The sequence below is a fragment of the Pollicipes pollicipes genome, unplaced genomic scaffold (genome assembly GCF_011947565.3).
Source record: "Pollicipes pollicipes isolate AB1234 unplaced genomic scaffold, Ppol_2.1 Scaffold_4295;HRSCAF=5057_pilon_pilon_pilon, whole genome shotgun sequence".
Lineage (NCBI taxonomy): Eukaryota > Metazoa > Arthropoda > Thecostraca > Pollicipedomorpha > Pollicipedidae > Pollicipes > Pollicipes pollicipes.
In genome coordinates, this window is record NW_023596461.1 from 6,483,860 (window position 1) to 6,510,287 (window position 26,428).

The following is a 26,428-nucleotide window of genomic DNA, read 5'->3' on the forward strand; positions in this document are numbered from 1 at the left end:
CTAAAGAGATAAACTGTCGTGCCTTTCATTTCTGTCATTTGTGAACGTCATTTGCATATAAAGCGGCCGACAGTTGGCTCTTAGCCAATATTATGCATTACACAAAGAGGTATCAGACATTAAAGCATTGACGAGCATATTTACTAAACAGAGGAACCGCAATGCCTGAAGCAGTTTTCCCACTTGACGTACACCAGTAGTGATAACTGAGCCCATTTCTTAATATCTGATGCCTCTCCAAATGTCACACATCTTCTTTAAAAGCCACGACAAAATAATACCCGCAGTCCAATTTGAGAATTGGACGTAGTACCAGACGGTTTGACGTGGTCACACGTGTTGTGTGATGAGCTGTTGTGCACAGCAAGATACACGCGGCTGAGGTGGGCTACTTGACAACAGCACCGTACGCATTCCGGCATGTGACTGTCACATGCCCCAAACCGACCAATGATTCACCAGCTGGGGCTCTGCACCCAGCTCTGAGAAACAGCAACGTTACGACCAGGCGCTGTCAGAGTCGGTAGCGGGCGGGGAATTCCGGGCAGTTTCTTGGACGCGTCATTTTCGAGTGCAGCGCTCTCCTTAGCTATTAGACGGGAAACAGCGCTGAGCACGAACTAGACTATTGCACGATTGTAAAATCAACTAACACAGTATTCAGTTGGACTAAAACGACTTTCCCTTTGATATTTTCCCAGACTAAATAATCTACTAGGTCATCTTTTCACTAGTTGGTACAGTTAACTAGATCACACATCTCACTAAATGAAATGTTTCACCGGATAATTACACAGCACCGTTTGTTCGGTAGCTATGCTCTAGAGGCATCCGACCCTCAACGTTTGCTTCTTGCACGTCGTCCTGTTATTGCTCCATATCCCCCCCCCCCCCCCACACACACACACTCACGCCACTGGTTCTGTTACGCCCAACGGCAGCGTAACCGGCATTGCCTTGCGACGAAGCCATGTCCACCGCACAGTAATGACGCAGTTGCAGGTAGTTACCCAACCGCAGACATCGTGCATGACGATTACTGAAGACCTGTCAATGACGTCACACCAGTTCCGGAGATATCGGCATGCATATCTTCGACCATCACCGAAGACCATCGCATAAATTAAACGGTCATATCGAAACGCATGTGTTCACCTGAATGCTGCGGGGATATGGATCAAACCGGGAGTAACGGCCGACACGGGCCGGGCGGGAGCGTGGATAACAGGCGAATCCTAAACTGGATGCGATCGGGGAAATGGATCAACTCGACCGTTGGCGCAGCGGTCCCGAAGTTGGTATTATGACCGCTTATGTGATCAGACCATGCAGCACAATATAGTCATGTAATGTGACCACAAACCCACATCGAATGACGAGCTCATGGCTGGCAGTACGCTCACTTATGCTATATGCCACGGATCCGCCGTAGCTGCTCGCGGAAATACACAACACAGCCAAGGTCAGATCGGTGATTTGTCCTGCCTAGATGCATGCAGTATGAATAATTAATGGAATTCTTGAGCGGGTTATACCGCTAGTTAAGAAATCATAACTGCATTTACGTAGTGAACTAGACTACTCACAATCGACGCTGGAAACGCAACAACATGAGTCACTCACGTGTCTACACTCAAAGATTGGTGAATCGGGATGTAGCATGGAAACCTCTAAAACTAACCAATACGCGGGCTAAAATTTAGCTCATCACACGACTGGGAAATTTCCGATGTGATGGCAAATCTCTCCAAACTCCCAAACAAACCAAACAGGGCGCATTCTCTCTCATTCAGAGCAATTTCGGCGCAGTCGACAACATGCGCCAACAGCGACCTGTCACCTAAAGCGCTGTCTGATTTCTCATCTGAAGTAGAATTACCCCTATGCATATAACAGACCGCGACTTAACCCGAAAGAAAACGGCAGCGGAAGCTGTAGTTGAACACGGTTGCCAGAATTGATCCTTATGTGTAGTTTGTGTATCATTATGTGTGGTATGTGTAGTACCATTCCATCAATGAGTCCAATGAAGAGAAGGTCTTAAACGCAAGCACGCGTGAAATCAACGCGCCATCTTAAATTTCATATTATCTATCACAGACAGAGGCGCATTTTTGTTTGTCTCCTTATATCTCTTTTCTAAGAAGGTGGTTCAGAAGGTGGAACAAAGGATCAAGCTGGATAACAATTAACAAGTCGAGAATGTCGAATGTCTGTTCTAGGCAATTATCCAAAAAATTGAACAAATTTGATAGGCGAAAATAGACCGTAGAAGTAGGCCGGTATAGTAGTAACGTGCCGAGGCAGCGCGAGAACAGAACACGACACACCGGGCGTCAGGTCAGGACAGATCGGTGTACCGACGTCAGGTCAGGACAGATCGGTATACCGACGTGAGGTCAAAGCAGATCGGTGTACTGACGCCAAGTGAGGATCGATCGGTGTGCCAACATAAGGTCAGGACAGATCGGTGTACTGCCATACGGCCAGGACAGAGCGGTGTACCGACGCCAGGTCAGCACAGATCATCGTGTAGACATCAGGACAAATTGGTGTACCGACGTTTGGTTAGGACAGACCGTTCTATCGACGTGAGGTCAGGACAGACTGGTGTTTGAAAAGCACGGACTGCTGAATTATATGGATGGGTTCACTTGCAGTTAAGAGACAAAACAGCAGTTTGTGCAATTCTTACAAATCAGGGAGGGGAAAATGGACACGACCAAAGCCTTTCAAAGGGGGCAATTTATATCTTGTCCACAAGACGTCATTGGTCATTTACTTCCAACATGGTCACACTGCGCTGAAGATAGCTTTATATTTACGGATCATTCTGTGCTCGCATGTGCCATGATACCTGAGAGGCTTGTTCGAAAATGAAAAAAAATCGGCTTACAACTAACTTAAAGCTATGAAGAAACCAGTTACACGCCAACAGATTCCACAACTGAACGTTATACCAGCGGGTCCATTGGAGCCACACATCTTGTGTGATAAGCTGTTATGCATAGTAAGACATAACAGGTGTGATGGGGCGGCCGGCAACATAACCCGACGCCTGCCCGCGTACGACTGTAAGTCCCGAACCGTCCCATGATTCACCAAGTGGGGTTCTAACCGCAGCTCTGACGAAACCCGACGTTACGGCCGGGCGCTGTCAGAAGGAGGTAACGAGCGGGGCGTTTCATGCCTTCCACGCCTCGCTCGTCTTTCCAGCTACCTTACGTGTCTTCCCTCGCCGAGCAGAGTTTCGAGTCAGAGTCCAGAGCCGAGTAGTCAAACGTCGCGTGTTCATAAGATGTGGTCCTGGCGTGGTGAGATGGCACACCAAAGAGATTCCGTGACTAAACAAACACCTCTGCACGTGCATGGAGATGTTGTCGGGAGAGTGACGTTCGAAGCAGCTCTGGTTTTCTTCATGCTGCACTTAAACCTCGTCCGACTCCAACGCGGACGAAGGAAGACACCAGCGTGCAGACCGTGTGTTGTATTAGCAAATTCGGTTTGATACATGTTCGGCGTATCAAGGGCTTTTGACAAAGCCTCCAGCTAGCGTGAGAAGCGCATTTTCAACAAAGCTAAACAGAGCATTGGTCGCGTGGCCCGCCGCTGATGGGACATACGTCACTGGTGCTCTTTCCTGCGAGCCTGGAGAGGAGATAGGAAGGAGCTGATTCGAAGCCGACGCAGGAAAATAATATTGCATGAAGGTATACCGATATGTTAAGTAACTCACCTGTCAGTAGTCGTTTTAGCTTCCACATTGTGACTAGTCATGTCCATTATTTTGTTTAAAGACTTCATGCAACGTGCAAACACTCTCAAAGCCTGCATAAATAATGAGCAGATGTTGTAACGCGGAAACAATTACACCTAACAAGACGCACGTTAGACCTACTTAAAACCAATCTTCCCGCTGCCATAATGAGCATCTCTGCGAATCTATCAATCAAGTCACGCACTGATAACATTCGAACACAATCTTTCGCGCTCAACATCGCAGCCTAAGCTTTACTGAGAGAGCTTAGGTGGTCAACATTGAGGCTTTACAACGTACTCAGCTGCTGAGGCTATATGGTGCCGCTTGCCTCTCACCTTGGCGGGAAGGGCGAGCGCCGCTGGGATTTATCTCCGCAGTTCTGTTTTTTCCACACAAAAAACGCGATTCAGCCCTCTGATCTAAGAAAGCTTAGGTCAATAGGCTGAATCGCGTCCAAGGCGTTTTGGAACGCTTGATGTAATACAAGTGTGTCGTTCAGCTGCTGCTCTATCCAGTTGGTATACTTGCTGAGGTCGGTGTAGACGCTGGGCAAGTCCGCGTCGCCGCAGCCGCGGCCACTCGACACCACGGCCACCAGCCGCTGCCGGCCGGCGGGGCCGACGGCCAGCGGACCGCCGGAGTCGGCGCGACACGCGTCCCGGCCACCGCCGGTCACGTCGGCTGCACACAGCACAAGGCCACCGAAGCCGCCCGGGAACAGCTGGCGCACGAGCGAGTTGGGCGCGGCGCCGTCCAGGTGCAAGCGCTCACATTCGGTCGGATCCGTCACTGTCACGTCCGCCTCCAGCAGCACGGAGGACGGGCGTCCGGCAAACCTCGTCACGCCCCAGCCGGCGACGGTGGCGCGCTGGCCGGGCCGCACCGAACCCAGCTGTGCCGGCTGCTGCCTCACGGCCGCCGACAGCGTCAGCATGGCCAGGTCGTTCTTCAAACCGACACGTTCCGGGTGCACGACGACGCGCAGCACGTCCCGATCGGCGTGCTGGCCGTCGGCTGTGGTGCCGAGCCGGGTCTCACCGAGCCGCACCACCAGCTGACTGGGCGCCACGCTGACCAGACAGTGGGCCGCCGTCAGCACATGACGCGGGCTGAGCAGTGAGCCGCCGCACAGCCAGCGGACCGAGCCGTCCGGCTGGCGGGCCCCCAGTAGCGCGATGAACGTCCACTTGGTCTGCCGCTCGCTAGGGAACACCTCGTCACCGTTGGAAATAGCATCTGGGTCCACGTCATCTACATTTTGAGATTGCAGCCCAGGTCGTTCCAACGCATCGAGCAGAGCCGGACTCAGGCGACCGTCAGCAGAAGAGCCCGCAGTAGCGACATGACACCGGCAGAAAGAGTGGTGCCTGCTGTCCGCCATCCGCGCCTTATATACGGGCGGAGTACGCCGCCAACGTCGTCACGAGCGCCGCTTCAGCCGCTGCGGCGGCCGCCGGCGACACCCAGTCGGGAAGTACGGCTCCGCGGTCAGCCGGCGCCGCCGACACGCCGTATATACCTGGAAGGCGCTAGGTGCCGTCATACTTGACAAGCCGGGGCCTGGGGTCCCCCACCCGATGCGGAGACAAAAGCCGACGGGGAAGTTCGGCTCGGGAGATGCAATCTCGGATGCATCCAGCCACGACACGGCACCACAATAAACAGTCAGTTGCATTTCTGGCGCTCTGTTGGCATTGCAACAATGCTATCGTCTTTCGTAAAGGCAAACTTACGCGAGCCTCTCCCTGAAAACGCTTCAAATTTCACAAACAAGCACAGGAAAGAGGAGCGTTGCTGTGATACACCGTTTTGATAATCAGAAGGTTGTTCGCTGTCCATGAAAATGCAGCCAGCCACTGGTAACAATACTGGCTCCGAGTGGAACACAAACGATGCGTGGTTTTGTAGCGATAACTGTCAACGGAAACTTCTCTTTGAGGCATTTTTGTGCTCACTCGGTGTGAGCAACTTTTAGCTTGGACTTTGTAAGGCGCCAACAAGGACGGGCTAACAGGTTCTAAGGAAGGATACGCTTACATTTCACAGGCTAAAATACCGCTTGCATGATTCTTACAAATCATGGAGTGCAACATGTGCACGAACGAAAGCCTTCGACAGTGTAGGACTTACGTAGGGCTTAAAAGATATCATTGATTATCTTATCAACGTGCACCAACATAGTGACAGTGCACTGAGGACAAAGTTAATCCTATGAATGATCGTAAGGCTTGCATGCCCCCGAAATACCTGAAATCTTGTTCGAAAACAATCAATATTCAGTTCGTGACTAACGTAAAAATAGTGTTCCACATTTGTACGTGGTTTTGAACTGAAAGAGCCATCTTCAAGATCATTTGGTGTGGTTCACAATGCCGCCCATCTCAAGACCTGTCCTTCTAGTTTCTTAACTCAACGACCGCGAGGACTTACGTCGGATGTGGACGAGGACGTGCACACTGTTTTCGGGAGAATATTTTAAGGTCACCCAGGCATTCATGATATCATGATAACGTCATTGAAATCTTGTCATGCCATTAGCCGTGCGGCGACCGAGGCTAAAGAGATAAACTGTCGTGCCTTTCATTTCTGTCATTTGTGAACGTCATTTGCATATAAAGCGGCCGACAGTTGGCTCTTAGCCAATATTATGCATTACACAAAGAGGTATCAGACATTAAAGCATTGACGAGCATATTTACTAAACAGAGGAACCGCAATGCCTGAAGCAGTTTTCCCACTTGACGTACACCAGTAGTGATAACTGAGCCCATTTCTTATATCTGATGCCTCTCCAAATGTCACACATCTTCTTTAAAAGCCACGACAAAATAATACCCGCAGTCCAATTTGAGAATTGGACGTAGTACCAGACGGTTTGGCGTGGTCACACGTGTTGTGTGATGAGCTGTTGTGCACAGCAAGATACACGCGGCTGAGGTGGGCTACTTGACAACAGCACCGTACGCATTCCGGCATGTGACTGTCACATGCCCCAAACCGACCAATGATTCACCAGCTGGGCTCTGCACCCAGCTCTGAGAAACAGCAACGTTACGACCAGGCGCTGTCAGAGTCGGTAGCGGGCGGGAAATTCCGGGCAGTTTCTTGGACGCGTCATTTTTCGAGTGCAGCGCTCTCCTTAGCTATTAGACGGGAAACAGCGCTGAGCACGAACTAGACTATTGCACGATTGTAAAATCAACTAACACAGTATTCAGTTGGACTAAAACGACTTTCCCTTTGATATTTCCCAGACTAAATAATCTACTAGGTCATCTTTTCACTAGTTGGTACAGTTAACTAGATCACACATCTCACTGAATGAAATGTTTCACCGGATAATTACACAGCACCGTTTGTTCGGTAGCTATGCTCTAGAGGCATCCGACTCTCAACGTTTGCTTCTTGCACGTCGTCCTGTTATTGCTCCATATCCCCCCCCCCCCCCCACACACACACACTCACGCCACTGGTTCTGTTACGCCCAACGGCAGCGTAACCGGCATTGCCTTGCGACGAAGCCATGTCTACCGCACAGTAATGACGCAGTTGCAGGTAGTTACCCAACCGCAGACATCGTGCATGACGAATTACTGGAGACCTGTCAATGACGTCACACCAGTTCCAGGAGATATCGGCATGCATATCTTCGACCATCACCGAAGACCATCGCATAAATTAAACGGTCATATCGAAACGCATGTGTTCACCTGAATGCTGCGGGGATATGGATCAAACCGGGAGTAAGCGGCCGACACGGGCCGGGCGGGAGCGTGGATAACAGGCGAATCCTAAACTGGATGCGATCGGGGAAATGGATCAACTCGACCGGTTGGCGCAGCGGTCCCGAAGTTGGTATTATGACCGCTTATGTGATCAGACCATGCAGCACAATATAGTCATGTAATGTGACCACAAACCCACATCGAATGACGAGCTCATGGCTGGCAGTACGCTCACTTATGCTATATGCCACGGATCCGCCGTAGCTGCTCGCGGAAATACACAACACAGCCAAGGTCAGATCGGTGATTTGTCCTGCCTAGATGCATGCAGTATGAATAATTAATGGAATTCTTGAGCGGGTTATACCGCTAGTTAAGAAATCATAACTGCATTTACGTAGTGAACTAGACTACTCACAATCGACGCTGGAAACGCAACAACATGAGTCACTCACGTGTCTACACTCAAAGATGGTGAATCGGGATGTAGCATGGAAACCTCTAAAACTAACCAATACGCGGGCTAAAATTTAACTCATCACACGACTGGGAAATTTCCGATGTGATGGCAAATCTCTCCAAACTCCCAAACAAACCAAACAGGGCGCATTCTCTCTCATTCAGAGCAATTTCGGCGCAGTCGACAACATGCGCCAACAGCGACCTGTCACCTAAAGCGCTGTCTGATTTCTCATCTGAAGTAGAATTACCCCTATGCATATAACAGACCGCGACTTAACCCGAAAGAAAACGGCAGCGGAAGCTGTAGTTGAACACGGTTGCCAGAATTGATCCTTATGTGTAGTTGTGTATCATTATGTGTAGTATGTGTAGTATCATTCCATCAATGAGTCCAATGAAGAGAAGGTCTTAAACGCAAGCACGCGTGAAATCAACGCGCCATCTTAAATTTCATATTATCTATCACAGACAGAGGCGCATTTTTGTTTGTCTCCTTATATCTCTTTTCTAAGAAGGTGGTTCAGAAGGTGGAACAAAGGATCAAGCTGGATAACAATTAACAAGTCGAGAATGCCGAATGTCTGTTCTAGGAATTATCCAAAAATTGAACAAACTTTGATAGGCGAAAATAGACCGTAGAAGTAGGCCGGTATAGTAGTAACGTGCCGAGGCAGGCGCTGAGAACAGAACACGACACACCGGGCGTCAGGTCAGGACAGATCGGTGTACCGACGTCAGGTCAGGACAGATCGGTATACCGACGTGAGGTCAAAGCAGATCGGTGTACTGACGCCAAGTGAGGATCGATCGGTGTGCCAACATAAGGTCGGGACAGATCGGTGTACTGCCATACGGTCAGGACAGAGCGGTTGTACCGACGCCAGGTCAGCACAGATCATCGTGTAGACATCAGGACAAATTGGTTGTACCGACATTTGGTTAGGACAGACCGTTTTATCGACGTGAGGTCAGGACAGACTGGTGTTTGAAAAGGACGGACTGCTGAATTATATGGATGGGTTCACTTGCAGTTAAGAGACAAAACAGCAGTTTGTGCAATTCTTACAAATCAGGGAGGGGAAAATGGACACGACCAAAGCCTTTCAAAGGGGGCAATTTATATCTTGTCCACAAGACGTCATTGGTCATTTACTTCCAACATGGTCACACTGCGCTGAAGATAGCTTTATATTTACGGATCATTCTGTGCTCGCATGTGCCATGATACCTGAGAGGCTTGTTCGAAAATGAAATAAATCGGCTTACAACTAACTTAAAGCTATGAAGAAACCAGTTACACGCCAACAGATTCCACAACTGAACGTTATACCAGCGGGTCCACTGGAGCCACACATCTTGTGTGATAAGCTGTTATGCATAGTAAGACATAACAGGTGTGATGGGGCGGCCGGCAACATAACCCGACGCCTGCCCGCGTACGACTGTAAGTCCCGAACCGTCTCATGATTCACCAAGTGGGGTTCTAACCGCAGCTCTGACGAAACCCGACGTTACGGCCGGGCGCTGTCAGAAGGAGGGTAGCGAGCGGGGCGTTTCATGCCTTCCACGCCTCGCTCGTCTTTCCAGTTACCTTACGTGTCTTCCCTCGCCGAGCAGAGTTTCGAGTCAGAGTCCAGAGCCGAGTCCAGTCAAACATCGCGTGTTCATAAGATGAGGTCCTGGCGTGGTGAGATGATACACCAGAGAGATTCCGTAGCCAGACAAACACCTCTGCACGTGCATGGAGATGTTGTCGAGGGGGTAATGTTCGAAGCAGCTTTGTCTTTCCTCACACTGCACTAAAACCTCGTCCGACTCCAACGCGGACGAGGGAAGACACCAGCGTGCAGACCGTGTGTTGTATTAGCAAATTCGGTTTGATACATGTTCAGCGTATCAAGGGCTGTTGACAAAGCCTCCAGCTAGCGTGAGAAGCACATTTTCAACAAAGCTAAACAGAGCATTGGTCGCGTGGCCCGCATCGCCCGTCGCCACTGCAGAGGCACATCACCCCCACACCGTCCTCCCAATCCGCCCGCTCTCCGGCCCCTGCCTTGAAGCCTCCGCGCGCGCGCCGGTCGGACCCGCGCCGTCCTCCAATTCCATTAGATCGGGCCTAGATGGGGGCCGGCATCAGCCGGCGTTGGCCGCCTCGATCTCGCGCCGCACGATCGTCTTGTACTCGTCGAAGCCGCCCTCCAGCGCCTTGACGGTGCCGTCCGCGCAGACCCAGAGCTCGCGGCACACCATGCGGATGAGGCGCTCGTCGTGAGAGACGAGGATCACGCCACCCTGCGGGCGCGACGGCGCGTCAGAGCGGCAGCACGGGGCCAGCCAGCCGCCGCCACAGACAGGGCGCACGGCCGGCGCGCATCAGGCCATGCTACTGGGGTCCCTGGACACGCGCTGGAGGATAGCACGGGTCATTGCTCCATTTACCACAAGCTGGGAACAAGGATGTCCGTCTTTATGCTGTACGGGATAAGTAACAGACCATATACCGGATCCCTGCTCACCGCCCGAAAAGACCTTACTCTGGTGATCAGCAAAGAGCCCAGCGGGCATCACTATAACCCTACATCATCGTCATCACATGAGAGCTAAGCGGCCAACAACACTGAGCCAGCTGAACACCGCCGCGCCCGGCTTCTTCGAGCGCCACGCCGCAGCAGCGCTCCAGCGCCGCGGCTCTCTCGGCGACACGGCCTGCCCGCCCGCTCCAGCGTCCCGTACTCAGTGGGACCGGCGACAAACTCACGTTGAAGCGGTTGATGGCGTGTCCGAGCGCCTCGATCGTCTCGATGTCCAGGTGGTTGGTCGGCTCGTCCAGTATGAAGAAGTTGGGTCGCGCCATGCAGAGCGCGGCAAAAGCCACGCGCGACTTCTGACCCCCGGAGAGACTGCCCACCTGGCGGCCAGAGCGGTCACGGTCAGCGTGGGTCCGGCGAACACGAGGGAACCAACACCATACCATCAGCAACCCCTGGTGTAATCGCTGTGGATCGCTGGAAAAGTTTCGCAGGTCAGATGAAGCGCAGTATAAAGCGTAGTATTCAAGGGAAAAATGATGCATCACATGACTGCAAAGTGCGATGGATTAGCATTGCCAAACCCACCAGCGAGACACGCGTAGATACATCGAAAAAGTGTTTAAAGACGCAAACCACTGTCGAGATACACTCACACTGTGTTCTCCCACATTGGTTGTCATATGGCTCGAGAGTGTAGCACACGACGTTTGGCAGGTAACAAGCGCAACTCTCGACAGAGACAAATCTGAACATCGCCCCCAGTTCCGTTTCCGCCGACACACCAACCGCTGACACCATGAGCCGTCATCCAAGTGGCGGCGACCGCAGGCAATAGTTAATCCCACTCCCGACAGATGTCTCAGCTGCCACGCCGTTGGCCCGCGAGCGATAGACGACACGGCCGGCCGCCGCAGCGGCGATGCGCCGGCGCCTCCGAGCCGTCTCCGGCCGGAGTCGGCGGCGGGGCCGGTCGAGCCGCACCTGCTGCGTGGCCAGGTCCCCGGACACGCCGAAGCTGCCCAGCTGCTGGCGGTACTCCTCCACCGGCCGACCTGCCGGCCAGGCCCCGATCAGCGCTCAGCACCCCCAGCGGCAGCCACAGCTGCCGGCCTGCACGCTCGCCACAACCCTTAATCCGCTTGTTGCATTATACGATACAGAGCAACGTATTTGGATTTATCTCAGAAGCCTGTGGCATTCATTAATATATGGCTGCATCATGCGGTGTCCACGTCCACGCAAGGATGTAAGTAAAATAGAATAAAAATCGTCCCAAAAGAAAAAAAAACTGTCACTCGCCCGCCACGCGGCGTCAGCAGAAAATGAAACACAGACTGCTAGCCTACATCACTGCTGTTGGCTTGTCATCCGACCTTAATGTCCGCAACACTCTCATGTTCCACGGTACATATCCGAGACTACACGCCAGCAAGGCAATAGCATGCTCATTTACGTTGTTATCCTTGTATGTTCATTCGTGTGCTAGCACTCCTGCCTCAAACAACCGTGTTTCGACCATTCACTTCCCGTGCGTTCTGTCCACCTGTGTGTCTGGACAAGACCATACAGCAGTGCCTGCTCACATATCCCCGCGCTCTGTGGTGCTCACCTGGGAACCGTTTGGCCAGCAGCTGGATCGAGTGCACGGTCATGTCTAGCTGGTCCACGTGGTGCTGCGAGAAGAACGCGATCTTGAGGTTGCGGTGCGCGTGCCGCATGCCAGCCACCGGCGACAGGTCGTCCATCAGGATCTTCAGCAGCGTCGTCTTGCCGGCGCCGTTCTCTCCCACCTGGCGGCGGACGGAGCAACTGGTCACTTATCGGCCGCCAACAGAGCCCGCCAGCGAGGCCCTCAAGCCGTCGGGAGGGGGCAAGTGAGCGGAGATCGGAAAGAGGGAGCCGTGCTCCCCTGGTACCCGCCACACCAGCAGCCTCACTCACAATGCAGATGCGTGACTCCATGCTGGTACTGAGGTCGACCTTGCGGAAGATGTAGCGGTCGGAAGTGGGGTAGCGGAAGTCGACCTCGTCCAGCTGCAGCACGGGCGGGTTTAGCGGCTCGGTTGGCGGGAACTTGAGCACCACCTCCCCCTCCGGCACGATCGGCACCAGCACCGGACTGAGGAGGCACCAGGCGAACGGTGATCACCCCCGGAGGACTGGGAGCGGGTCACACAGCGAACGGTGGAGGTACACAGGCGGACGGCGGAGATGGCCGTGACAGCGGTGGACGGCGTACGGATAACAGACGGGAATGACAGCTACCACTCCGATGGTAGAGCACAACCGCCGCGCACGACACCGACACACGGCCGGAGCGGCAGCGTACACACTCCGATGGAAGAGCACAACCGCCGCGCACGACACCGACACACGGTCGGAGTGGCAGCGTACACACTCCGATGGCGGAGCACAACCGCCGCGCACGACACCGACACACGGCCGGAGCGGCAGTGTACACACTCCGATGGCAGAGCACAACCGCCGCGCACGACACCGACACACGGTCGGAGCGGCAGCGTACACACTCCGATGGCAGAGCACAACCGCCGCGCACGACACCGACACACGGTCGGAGTGGCAGCGCACACACTCCGATGGCGGAGCACAACCGCCGCGCACGACACCGACACACGGTCGGAGCGGCAGCGTACACTCCGATGGCAGACTACAACCGCCGCGCACGACACCGACACACGGTCGGAGCGGCAGCGTACACACTCACTCCGATGGCAGACTACAACCGCCGCGCACGACAACCGACACGGTCGGAGCGGCAGGGTACACACTCCGATGGCGGAGCACAACCGCCGCGCACGACACCGACACACGGCCGGAGCGGCAGGGTAACACTCCGATGGCAGACTACAAACCGCCGCGCACGACACCGACACACGGTCGGAGCGGCAGCGTACACACTCCGATGGCAGAGCACAACCGCCGCGCACGACACCGACACACGGTCGGAGCGGCAGGGTACACACTCCTCCGATGGCGAGCACAACCGCCGCGCACGACACCGACACACGGCCGGCGGCAGGTACACACTCCGATGGCAGAGCACAACCGCCGCGCGCGACACACCGACACACGGTCGGAGCGGCAGCGTACACACTCCGATGGCGGAGCACAACCGCCGCGCACGACACCGGCACACGGTCGGAGCGGCAGCGTACACACTCCGCGCCGCGGTCGGACTCCCACTGCCGCGGTCGTTCGGCATGCTACAACACGCAGCCGTTCGACCGCACAGCTTGGTGAGTTCAATGAATGCTGCGCTTACTCCACCTCATCCTATGGAAGACATGGTCACTTACAGCTTTTCCAGCATCTTGATCTTGCTCTGGACCAGCGACGCTCTCTTGGCATTATATCTGAACTTGTCGATGAACTCCTGGGCGTGTGCCCTAAACGCCATCTGAAGAGATCCAGACAAGCACAACCATGAAGACACGAACATTTCGGACAGGGCCAGGCCGGGCATCAGTCCCTGACTCGCCTAAGACTGCGTCTCAGCTGACGCGTAAGCGGTAGTGCCCGTTGGCAGCACGCATTCAGCCGTCGGAGGGTTGCGGAATACAGGCGCGCGCTACAGAGCGACACGCTGAACCACCCGGGAGACAAGCATCGGCGACGAAACGAACTCAACGACACGGCAGCCAGGGTTGTGAGATCGAGGAGATAAAACACAAGCCACAGGTGCTGAGATCCTGCCGTTCTTTTGACCAGCCAGCCGAGGTCGTCAAGTGACCCTGTAACAAAACTGACACGAAGCAGAGTCCTGTTGGCACTTACCTGAGCTTCATACTCCCGTTGCTGATTCTTCATCTTCTCCGTCTTGGCTTTCACAAAGTGCTCATAGTTACCTCTGCAAGCAGAAGGGTGGGCGGTATACAATAATACCCAGAGCACTGAAGTTACAGATCCCAAATAGGTAGCAACATATATCAACACGCATTATCGCGTTATGCGTATCACTTACACTGCAAACGCCTTCATAATTCCACTTTTATCGTGCGTCTCAACTAATCTTCGCCCCACTGACGTGTGCTGCTAATACAACAAGCCAGAACGTCTCCTGAACAGTGCCTCGAAACTCCCGCTTACGCCACCTGGGTCCGAGCGCCGTCACAGACGACACCAAAAGACCACGCCCAGAGGCCGGGCGTGGGTGGCGACGCGGCGGCCGTCCTCACTTGTAGCAGTCGATCTTCTGGTTGTGCAGGAAGAGAATGTCGGTGGGCACCACCTCGAGGAACTGGCGGTCGTGCGACACCACCAGCAGCGTCGACGGCCACGTCTGCAGGTAGTCCTCCAGCCAGATGATGGCCTTCATGTCCAACATGTTCGTCGGTTCGTCCAGCAGCAGAAGGTCCGGCCTGGCAGGCGCGGGCGCCCCCGTCAGCGGCCGCTCGCAGTGGTCTGACGTGTGTCAGCAGGGCGCCCAGTGCCACACTGACAGTGTCAGCGACGAGCCAGGTCTATCGCGGTATGTAAGGCAAGCTCGCCATCGCTGGTGCCGCGGTGAGGCTGTGCGCTACCGCCCGCAGGAGCGGTGAGTGACCACGAACGTTCTCAGGTCTCACACAGTGTCGTCATGGACCACAAAGCACACGCTTGGGGGCGTGGCGGTACCGCCAGACGAGAGCGCGCACACTTCCCATTGACTAGCAGCCATGAGATCAGCCTCGCACCGCTTCACAAGAGGCCAGCTGCGACACGCACAGCTGGCGAACTCACTTTGAGAATAGGCCTGCGAGCTCACTACGAGAAGTGGCCCGAGATCTCGCTGTGAGAAAGCCTCCGAGCTGACTGTGAGAAGGCCTGCGAGCTGATTGTGGGAAGGGGCCTGCGAGCTCATGAGAAGGGGGCCTGAGATCTCACTGTGAGAAGGCTTGCGAGCTGACCTGTGAGACGGCCTGCGAGATGACTGTGAGAAGTCCTGTGAGCTGACTGTGAGAAAGCCTGCGAGCCGACTGTGAGAAAGCCTGCGAGCTGACTGTGAGAAGGCCTGCGAGCTGACTGTGAGAAGTCCTGCGAGCTGACTGGAAGGCCTGCGAGCTGACTGTGAGAAGTCCTGCGAGCTGACTGTGAGAAGTCCTGCAAGCTGACTGTGAGAAGGCCTGCAAGGTGATTGTGAGAAGAGGCCTGTGAGCTCACTGTGAGAAGAGGCCTGCGAGCTGACTGTGAGAAGAGGCCTGCGAGCTGACTGTGAGAAGAGGCCCTGCGAGCTCACTGTGAGAAGAGGCCTGCGAGCTCACTGTGAGAAGAGGCCTGCGAGCTGACTGTGAGAAGAGGCCTGCGAGCTCACTGTGAGAAGAGGCCTGCGAGCTCACTGTGAGAAGAGGGCGCGGGCGAGCGCCAGCCGCATCCGCCAGCCGCCGGAGAACTCGCGGGTGGGCCGCTTCTGCATCTCGGGGCTGAAGCCGAGACCACGCAGGATAACCGCTGCGCGCGCCGGCGCCCGGTCCGCGTCCGAGGCCTGCAGGCGCGCGTACACCTCCGACAGCTGCTCCGAGAGGTTGGCGTCCTGGTGGCTGGAGACGGGAGATGAGGGTCACCACGGCACGGCATCCTGGTGGCTGGAGACGGGAGGGGAGGGTCACCACGGCACGGCGTCCTGGTGGCTGGAGACGGGAGGGGAGGGTCACCACGGCACGGCGTCCTGGTGGCTGGAGACGGGAGGGGAGGGTCACCACGGCACGGCGTCCTGGTGGCTGGAGACGGGAGGGGAGGGTCACCACAGCACGGCATCCTGGTGTCCGGAGACGAGGGGGAGCGATCAACACGTCGGAAATACGCCACAGTACGAACCACCATGTTCTAATAAACGGACATACTGGTGTCCGGAATACGCAACAGATAACTGTATTGGGTCCATTGGTCCTTCCACTAACGCCCAATAACATACACACAACATGACCAACTGCAACGAGTAAGCTGACGCCCGTTCTTCACAGAAGAGGGCAGCGTTTTCCCTGCCGTTCAACAGTCGTTACGGCTAGTTAGTGATGGCCCATCTTGCGGTCATTCTATCAATCTGGTCTTGTGACTACGCTAGCCGCAAGACCACCGCAGTCTACTGGCGTTTTGTAGCATTGCCCACACGTCCGCAGGCGCGGTGTTTGCTGACAAACCGGGAAGCGTCTTGTAGGTGACGTATTTCCATTGTGGCGTCATCGGCCGGGGAGCTACCGCCGCATTCTCGCGTGCCGATTGACCTCACCTCACCAAGTGACCACCGCCGGAGTCGGGGGGGGGGGGGGGAGGGGGGTGAGGGGAAGGGGGGAGGGGGAGGGGGAGGTCACCGTCCCGTGTAAATCCTCCCAGTCGTTGCTACTATCGTGGAGAGGGTTGTTCAACGCCAGATGCGCTCCAGTCTGTCCAGAAATCATCTTCATGTCTCAGCCCAGCGTGGTCTGAGCCCGCACCATTCCGTCGGAATCTCTCCCCCGGGCGTCCCAGACCGGACTCCGGGAGTCATGAACCGCTGACCATGGCTGGCTGGGCTCCATGGCTGTGGTTCGATCCATGGCTGGATTCGGTCCATGACTGAATTCGGTCCATGGCTGGAGTTCGGTCGATGGCTGGAGTTTGATCCATGGCTGGCGTCCAGTCTATGGCTGAACGTCGGTCCATGGCTGGAGGTCGGCCGATGGCTGGAGGTCGGTACATAGCTGGTGTTCGGTCCATGGCTAGATATTGATCCACGGCTACAGTTCGATTCGGATCGGTCCATGAAGTTCGCGACTGTTCGCCCTCGTTCGTCCAACGGCGTTGGCCTCGGGCCGTTGCTTCTCCAGGTTGAAAAGATTATGACCCAATTTCGATACCCTGCGCTTGACGTTTCTTACACTGTGCAAACTTTATGTCATCATGTTATGCAACACGATAGCATACCCTTGGGTAACACGATTTTCTTATCTTTATCACGAAAACGGAGGTGAATTTTAACATCAGATTGCTACCATAAATGGTACCAACAATGTTACAATGTTGTGTAGTCAACAAACAGCCCACATGTGGAAGTCCTGAAAATGCGATTAGAACAAGTTTTAAAAATGCACTGCCTGTCCCTGAAACTCTCTGGCGCTATGCTCACTGCTGCAAGCATATAGCCCCGTCCAAACAGCGACCGACCGTGTCGGCCCGGGCCGGCGCCGAGGCCGCTCAGTAACAACATCTTCAGCAACGCCGGCATCCACTCTCGCCGCCGTCCGAGCGCTCACCCGTCGTTGATGCGCGCGGTGAGGTGGCGCTCCCGCGCCAGCAGCTCCTCCCGCGCCGTGTCGCACTCCAGCACCGACTGCAGCGCCTCCGTCTCGTCGCCGGTGACCTCCTGCTCCACGTGCAGCACGCTCACGTGCGAGGGGATCACCAGCTGGCCGCTGGAACAGCGCCGCCGGCCGTGAGAGGCGGCGGCGGGCCGCCGACAGGCGCCGGTGGTGCCCCGCAGTTTGTATCATCAGGCGGCCAGACCAAGGTCTGTTCGGCTACGAAACCGAGCGCCAGCAATGCGTCAAGCAAGAACGAGTGGACGATGGAGTAACGGGTCGGTGATTTACGAATGAACATGTGCATGACAGGCTCTCACGACAGTTTGATGATTTGTTTACGGCATTCGCGTGATTTAGATGATGACACCAACATCGCATCTCTGTCGCCAGCTGACGGGTAGACGTCGGCAAAATGCCAAGGTACGAATTGAGTCCGACACGTTTTCAAGCGCACTTACTCCATGAATACGTCAAACGCTTCATATTTCCCTCTAAAAAATGACGTCATCACTTCGCGTAACTCGCTTCACATACAGACAATGAGCCTCTTGAGACGGAGGTAACGGACAAAACACACCGAAGCGAAGGCCTTGGACGAGTGGGCATCACGTGCGCGTTGTCGCACCGGAGGTGATTCGATCTTTCGATCGTGCGCAAGGTGAAGTTCTTTTTACACTCATTGCATGGCGTAGTTTTCCGTTTAGCAGCTGGCGTGTTGGTGGTGGTGAAGCAGCCGCGGGCTTCACCCACCTGGAAATCATTCGCAGCATGGTGGTCTTGCCGAGGCCGTTCCTGCCCACATAGCCGTACCGCCGGCCGTACACCAGCGTTATGTCCGCCCCGGTCATCAGCACCCTGCCGAGACACGGCGGCACGGGTCAGGGGCACACTGACATCAGGTGCACCCAGTGGGGATGTGGTGGGTGCACACCCTGACCTCGTCTGACCTCGGCCTCCTGCAGGGACAGGGCAGACGGCGCACGCTTCGTCAACAACACCACGCGAGGACGTGATGGACGGTGCAGGACACGCTGACACCGGCATCCCTCTTCCGCGGACATGGCGCAGAGGGTTCAGAATAGACACTGATATCAGCATGCTCCACAGGAATGCTGGGCAGGCAACACACTATAGTCACCAACATCTTTCCCACTCACGCACCGCCCTTCGCGCACGTCGCATGTGCGTGCTTTGCCCCCCCCCCCCCCCCGCCCCCACTCTACTCCACCGCACTCACTTGTCTCCGATGGTAATGTCGAAGTTCTCGATGCGAATGTCCTTGCACATGTTGGCGCCGCGGGCTTCTGCGCGCACGTCGCGTTTGGAGATGACCTGCGAGGCGCTGGCCCGTCTTCTCGGCCAGGCTGGCCTGCCGCTGGCGCCGGTGCCGCGCTCTGCTTCTCCAGCTTCTTCTTGATCTTCTCCTCAGCCTTCTCCAGCTTCTTGGTGTCCACGCGCTAGCGGCGGATGGCAGAGCGGAGGGGGTGAGGTGAGCACTAGTCGATGAGAGAGAGAGGTGTGAAGTGAGCACTCGTCGATTGAGAGGGAGATGTGAGGTGAGCACTCGCCGGTGAGACGGAGGGGTTGAGACGAGCACTCGGCGGTGAGACGGAGGTGTGAGGTGAACACTCGCCGGTGAGAGGGATGTATGGGTGTGAAGACTCGACTGTGAGAGGGAGGTATGAGTTGAATACTCGCCTGTGAGAGGAAAGGGTGGGGTGAGCACTTACCGGTGAGGTGAGCACTCGTCGGTGAGATGAAGGTGTGACGTGAGCACTCGTCGGTGAGAGGAAGGTGTGAGGTGAGCACTCGCCGGTGAGAGGAAGGTATGAGGTGAACGCTTGCCGGTGAGACAGAGGTGTGAGGTGAACACTCGCGATGAGAGGAGAGGTTGTGAAGTGAACACTCGTCGGTGAGATGAGGGTGTGAGGTGAGCACTCGCCGGTGTGAACGGAGGTGTGAGACGAAACACTCGCCGGTGAGAGGGATGTGTGAGGCAAGCACTCGCCGGTGAGGGGATGTGTGAGGTGAACTCACTTGTGAGAGGGAGGTGTGAGATGAATACTCGCCTGTGAAAGGGGGGGTTAGGGAAGCACTCGCCTGTGAGATGGGGGTTGTGAGGTGACCACTCGCCGGTGAGAGGCAGGTGTGAGGTGAGCACTCGCCGGTGAGAGAGAGGGGTGATGTGAGCACTCGCCGGTGAGAGGGAGGTTGTGATGTGAGCACTTGCCGGCGAGAGAGGGTGGTGAGTTGAGCACTCATCGGTGAGAGTGAGGGGTGATGAAGTGAGCACTCGCCAGTGAGAGGGAGGGTGAGGTAGTTCGCCATCGTGTTCACGTTGCCGAGACCTTAGCACGATACTACACCGTTTTCGCTAAGATCTAAGCCTGGCGTAGATGTACGGACAGGGGTCAAAGGTACTGGACACACTTCCTGGAAGTTTAACATTGACGCTGTGACCATGCACGAAAACAGATGGCTTTATATGGGGTTTGGGTTTTCTGCTCTCCTCTTGCGGTCATTGCAAGCTACCACCGAATCCTTCTGGATACTGATGGCCACAACACCAAACAAGTCTGGTCTCTTCTGACACATCAGCCATGCAGAAAAAGGCCGGTCCTGATGATCAGCCGTGATTACCTCAAGCATTTTAGGTCAGAACTCAGTCTCACTACATCTGCCAATGGAGCTGAGGTGCCGCACATGTGCTTTCACAGCCAGGACAGCAGCTGAGTGGTCAAGGAAGGGAGCCGCAAAAGATCCGGGCCTAGCTCCCATCGTTCCACTACCGTACCCCGGCCCCGTCTCATTCAATTCAAGTCAATTGCCCATCCCATCGCGTCCCATCTCATCTCATCTCATCTCATCTTATCAAATAACATCACATCACATCAATCACACCACATCAACATCTCATCCCATTCCATTCTATTCCATCATTCAACCCAATCCCGTTCAATCCAATTCCCACACCCCCTGAGCGGGACTGACCGAGACGACCTCCTTCTGCGCCAGCCAGATGCTGGGCATCTCCTGGACCAGTGTCGTCTCCGGCCAGCGAACCCAGGTGCACGGGCGCCCTCCAGTCGCTTCCGGCCGCCGTTGGCCACCTGGTGGCCGTCCGGAGCACTAACTCGCAGCTGCGCCATCACCCGGTCACAAAGCAGGCTGCCGAGTCACCACCCCGGTCAGGGTTACGGTCAGGTCACCGACAGGTCACGCTCAAGGCCACTGTACCCTGCACAGAACAACGGCGGAGAAAGACCTCGCGCACAGGTCGACGTCGAGACCGCAGTCCCCGCTGGAATGTGGTGTTTAGCATAGCCTCCACCAATTCCTTCGCCTCCTCGCCACCCACTAAGCGTTTCACCGCTGGTGGACACTGGCGTTGTCACGCATGGTCGGAATTGAGACGTACTGATTACGTTTGTCAATTCAACATATGAGATTTGATGACAGAGAGCACGCCTTAGTAGGCGCAAGCGGACCGCATAAGCAAGTCGGTAAAGCAAATCCGTACCAGGGCAACATGAGAACAGAGCACGACGGACCAGAAGTTAGGTCAGGATAGAACGGTGTATCGACGTCAGGTCACGACAGAGCGGTGTATCGACGTCAGGTCAGAACAGAGCGGTGTATCGATGTCAGGTCAGGACAGAACGGTGCACCGGCGGCAGGTCAGGACAGAGCGGTGTACCAACGTCAGGTCAGGACAGAGCGGTGCGCCGTCAGGTCAGGACAGAGCGGTGCACCGACGGCAGGTCAGAAAGAGCGGTGCACCGACGTCAGGTCAGACAGAGCGGTGTACCGACGTCAGGTCAGGACAGATCGGTGCAACGACGGCACGTCAGGACAGATCGGTGCACCGACGTCAGGTTAGGACAGAGCGGTGTACCGACGTCAGGTCAGGACAGAGCGGTGTACCGACGTCAGGTCAGGACAGAGCGGTGCACCGGCGTCAGGTCAGACAGAGCGGTACCGACGTCAGGTCAGGACAGAGCGGTGCACGACGGCACGTCAGGACAGAGCGGTGCACCGACGTCAGGTCAGGACAGATCGGTGTACCGACGGCACGTCAGGACAGATCGTGCACCGACGTCAGTTAGGACAGATCGGTGTACCGACGTCAGGTTAGGACAGATCGGTGTACCGACGTCAGGTCAGGACAGATCGGTGTACCGACGTCAGGTCAGGACAGATCGGTGTACCGACGGCAGGTCAGGACAGGTCACAACACTGACCGAACCACGTGCTCGCTGTCGTCGCCGGCCACCTGCTCTACGATGCCGCCGATCGCCTCGTACACGTCATCGCCGGACTCAAACTCCTCGCCCGAGTCGAGCACCCCTGCCGGCGAGGGGCGTGCCAGAGGTCAGTTCCACTCCGCCGCCAGGTCGCGGCTCATTTACCCACAGCCGTGGCATCGGACGACCCCGTGACCCCCTCCCCGTCCCGTGCTGTCGGCAGTCATTTTAGCTTGTACACTTTGACTGGCCATGTCCATTATTTTGCTTGAAGACTTGATGCAACGTGCCAAGTACTCTGGTTACAGCTCGCACATAAAGTGTGAGAATGTTGCATCGCGGAAATAGTCGAATAAATGTGGAGCGTGTAAACGCGTGTCTAAAAAGGTAAGGAAATGCGTGCCAAATGTTACCGCCCGTAAATGGTGCCACTTGCATACGGCGGGATATTGGCAAACACATTTTTCGCATGGAAGTTATCGAAAAAGTAGTGCCCAAAATCATCACGACTGGTCAGCCAACAAAATACTTTTCTTTCAAAACTCCAAGCATAGCATTTTCCAGGATTCTTGAGACATCAGGACGTAGACATACCAGGACAACTCGGCAATGACCACAAAAGTATTGGGAAAACATATATTTCCAACCTAACATTCTAACACCACTGCAGCCAGGAGCTACAACAGCGAATTTCTACCCCAAAGTTTCCTCAACATGAGTCACAGTTGTAGTTCAAAGATTAGCAGCATCTTGACACGGCCCATGTGACATGGGCTTGAAACCATTCTTCCGCTACCACAACGACAATCTCTGCGAGTCTACTGATCAAGTCCCCTGCCGATAACACTCGAAGCCAACCTTCCCAGCTCAACACCACGGTCAAGCTCTCTACTGAAAAAAACCCTGGTGTCAAAAGGTTGAGCCACGTCCAAGGCGTTTTCATGTTAAACAGGTGTGTGGTTCAGCTGCCGCCACATACAGTCCACATACTTGCTGAGGCCGGTGTAGACGTCTGGGCAAGCCCGCGTCGCCGCAGCCCGCGGCCACTCGACACCACGGCCACCAGCCGCTGCCGGCCGGCGGGGGCCGACGGCCAGCGGACTCGCCGGAGTCGGCGCGACACGCGTCCCGGCCACGCCGGTCACGTCGGCTCTGCACACAGCATACGGCCCACGAAGCCGCCCGGGAACAGCTGGCGCACGAGCGAGTTGGCGCGGCGCCGTCCAGGTGCAGGCGCTCACATCGGTCGGATCCCGTCACTGTCACGTCCGCCTCCAGCAGCACGGAGGACGGGCGTCCGGCAAACCTCGTCACGCCCCAGCCGGCGACGGTGGCGCGCTGGCCGGCCGCACCGACCCAGCTGTGCCGGCTGCTGCCTCACGGCCGCCGACAGCGTCAGCATGGCCAGGTCGTTCTTGAAGCCAACATGTTCCGGGTGCACGACGACGCGCAGCACGTCCCGATCGACGTGCTGGCCGTCGGTGGTCGTGCCGAGCCAGGTCTCACCGAGCCGCACCACCAGCTGACTGGGCGCCACTCTGGCTAGACAGTGGGCCGCCGTCAGCACGTGGCGCGAGCTGAGCAGTGAGCCGCCGCACAACCAGCGGACCGAGCCGTCCGGCTGGCGGGCCCCCAGTAGCGCGATGAACGTCCACTTGGTCTGCCGCTCGCTAGGGGACACCCGTCACCTTGGGAAATGGGAACGGGCCTGCCATCGTCTACCTGTTGAAAGCTCAGGGAGGGTTGTTCGAACGCATCAAGCAGGGCCGGACTCAAGGCGACCGTCAGCAGAAGAAGCCCCGCAGTAGCGACATGACACCGGCAGAAGCGTGGTGCCTACTGTCACGCCATCCGCGCTTATATACGGCGGAATACGCCGCCATCTCATCACGAGCGCCGCTTCAGCCGCTGCGGCGGCCGCTGGCGCGAACCAGTCGGTAAGTACGGATCCGTGGTCAGCCGGCGCTAGGTACAGCCATACCTGACAACCCGGGGCCTAGGTCCTCCACCAGATGTGGAGGCGCAAGGCGGCGGGAAATTCCGGCTCGGGGAATGCAATCTACCCCCAGCTTCGGATGCAATCCAGCCACGGCACGGCGGCGTGCTTTTTGCCAACTTTGCCATTTAGCGTTCGTCATTTCGGCATGTCAGCTGTTTGACATGTCGCCACGTTGCTAGCCGTCATTAAGGAGCTTCCCATTTCGGCACGTCGGCATTCTTCCATGTCGCTGACATGGAAGTCGTCATATACCAGTCGACAAACAGGCGCTCGACAAATTGAGTCGATTTTTGTCCGGACACCTCGGTGACGTGACGACAGTTCCAGAGATATCGGCATGCATACTTTCGACCACCATCGAAGACCATCACACAAATTAAACAATCATTTTGAAAGGTACGTATTCACCTGAATGCGGCAGGAAAATACATCAAATCGGGAGTAACGGCAGACACGGGCCAGGTGGAAATGTGGATAATAGGCGAATCCTAACCTGGATGCGATCGGGGAAATGGATCAACTCGACCGGTGGCGCAGCGGTCCCGAAGTTTGCATTATGACCTCTTATCGTGCTCAGGCCATGCAGCATAACATAAGCATGTAATGTGAGGACAAACCCACAGCTAATGAAGGGCTCATGGCTGGCAGTACGCTCACTTATGATATCCGCCACGGATCCGCCGTAGCTGCTCGCGGAAACACACATCACAGCCAAGGTCAGATCGGCGATTTGTCCTGGCTAGATGCATGCGGTATGACTAATTAAGGGACACGTTGACCGAAGTTATACGCTAGTTAAGAAACCATAACTGCATTTGGTAGTGAATTAGACTACTCATAATCGGCGCTGGAAACACCACGACAACATGAGTCACTCACATGTTCGCACTCACGCCAGTGATTCAAAGATTAGTGAATCGGGATGCAGCGTGAAAACATTTAGAACTAAACAATACGCAAGTTGAAATTTGACTCATGATGCGACTGGAAAATTTCCGATGTGATAGCAAATCTCTCCAAACTCCCAAACCCACCAAGCAAGGCACATTCTCTCATTCAGGGCATTTTCGATGCAGCAAAGACAACACGCGCCACCAACGACCTTTGACCTAAAGCGGTTTGATATCTTATCTGAACTAGGATCGTCCCTACGCATATAACAGACCGCGACTTAGCCCGGAAGAAAAGGGCAACGGAAGCTATGGTTGAATCCGGTTGTCAGAATTGATTCCTGGAGTTACATATCAGTGGGTCCTTTGAAAGTGAAGGTCTTAGATGGAAGCACGAGTGAAATCAACGGGTCATCGTTAACACCATGCGCCTGTAACAAACGCATTTTCGTTTGCTTCCTTGCTGATGTTTTTTTTAAGAATGCGGTTGAGGAGGCGGGGCAAAGGATCAAGCCAGCTAACAAACCCAAATCAAGAAAACTGAATGTCTGTTCTAGGAATCATTCGAATAATTGTCACGAGTACCCGCCTTATTTACAGAATGAATACGAAAAAAGCTTAAGTACCTGTCATGCACATCGCATCACATATTCCTCAAAACACAGGCATATCAAGAATTTGCGCATCCTCAGAGCCAAAATCTGAGCCCAGATATCGCGGCTGCGAGGGGGGAGGGCACACACCAAGATATCCTTATGTCCGGGGACGTAGGGAGGTCTAGGGGTTCAAGCTGGTCACCCTGGGAGGGGCGAACAATTACCAGAACACCACCTGGTTAGATATGTACTGTCATTATGACATCAGGAGGGCCGCACAAGATCCCGGCGAGGGATGAGAGGAGACAGCGTGGCTCCTGGATCTCCCGTTTGTGAAGCCTGGCGGTGCAGGACGAGACCGTTTCCGGTACAACAGGCCCGCCGAAAGCAATGTTTATTCGGTAAGAAGCGACCTTCGCTGCCCAATACTACGCACATGGATTGTGTTTGGACACTGCTGCACGCATACAAGGTCGTGCACGGCGAGGAAACGTACCTTCCACATACTGGAACAGATCTTCGTCCATGTGTGGGAAGGCATCGCGAACAATTCGGGCTGCCATTGTCCTGTGGCGAACCAGAGCACGTTACAGCTCTCAGGCCGTTGCTATGGTGATAACTTGTGACTAGAGAACAAACAGCGAAGAAGCATTAGGAGTGAAAATTAGACATTTTAAGGTTCAGTGACATGTGTGTCCGCCAGCTTAGCTTACTTGTCAGCTTTCAGGAAATAGAACGACTTTTTCTGCTGGAACCCAGCCTCACTGAACTTCATTTGTTTCTGCCTTTTCAGGTGGGACTGCATGGGAACTAGGGCACCAGGGGAGCTAACTAACGCTCACTTTCTTAGGATATTAAACTGACCCTATGCCATGGGCTAGAAAGAGATGAGCAAAATTACCAAATGTGTACTGCAGCAGCCTCTGCTCCCACCTAGCTTGGGG

General features: G+C 55.2%; 2 protein-coding genes across 2 annotated transcripts; both read right to left on the minus strand.

The window, feature by feature from the left end:
• Positions 1 to 9,964: 9,964 nt before the first annotated feature.
• LOC119097067 (ATP-binding cassette sub-family F member 3-like) lies at positions 9,965 to 20,789 on the minus strand. Its single transcript, XM_037220099.1, is given in 14 exon segments — positions 9,965 to 10,239; positions 10,706 to 10,855; positions 11,460 to 11,530; positions 12,088 to 12,268; positions 12,420 to 12,597; positions 13,796 to 13,896; positions 14,274 to 14,346; positions 14,675 to 14,857; positions 15,815 to 16,015; positions 17,708 to 17,866; positions 18,506 to 18,610; positions 18,993 to 19,111; positions 19,114 to 19,212; positions 20,747 to 20,789. Coding segments are annotated over 14 exon segments (1,818 nt in total). The 5' UTR covers positions 20,786 to 20,789; the 3' UTR covers positions 9,965 to 10,080.
• Positions 20,790 to 20,829: 40 nt separating this feature from the next.
• On the minus strand, positions 20,830 to 26,112 carry LOC119096600 (ATP-binding cassette sub-family F member 3-like; the record flags this gene model as incomplete). The annotated part of the gene is made up of 3 exons (XM_037219501.1): positions 25,981 to 26,112; positions 21,997 to 22,102; positions 20,830 to 20,923 (listed from the first exon to the last, which is right to left on the minus strand). Coding segments are annotated over exons 1-3 (267 nt in total), but the record flags the coding sequence as incomplete, so codon positions are not given.
• Between the last annotated feature and the right edge of the window lie 316 nt (positions 26,113 to 26,428).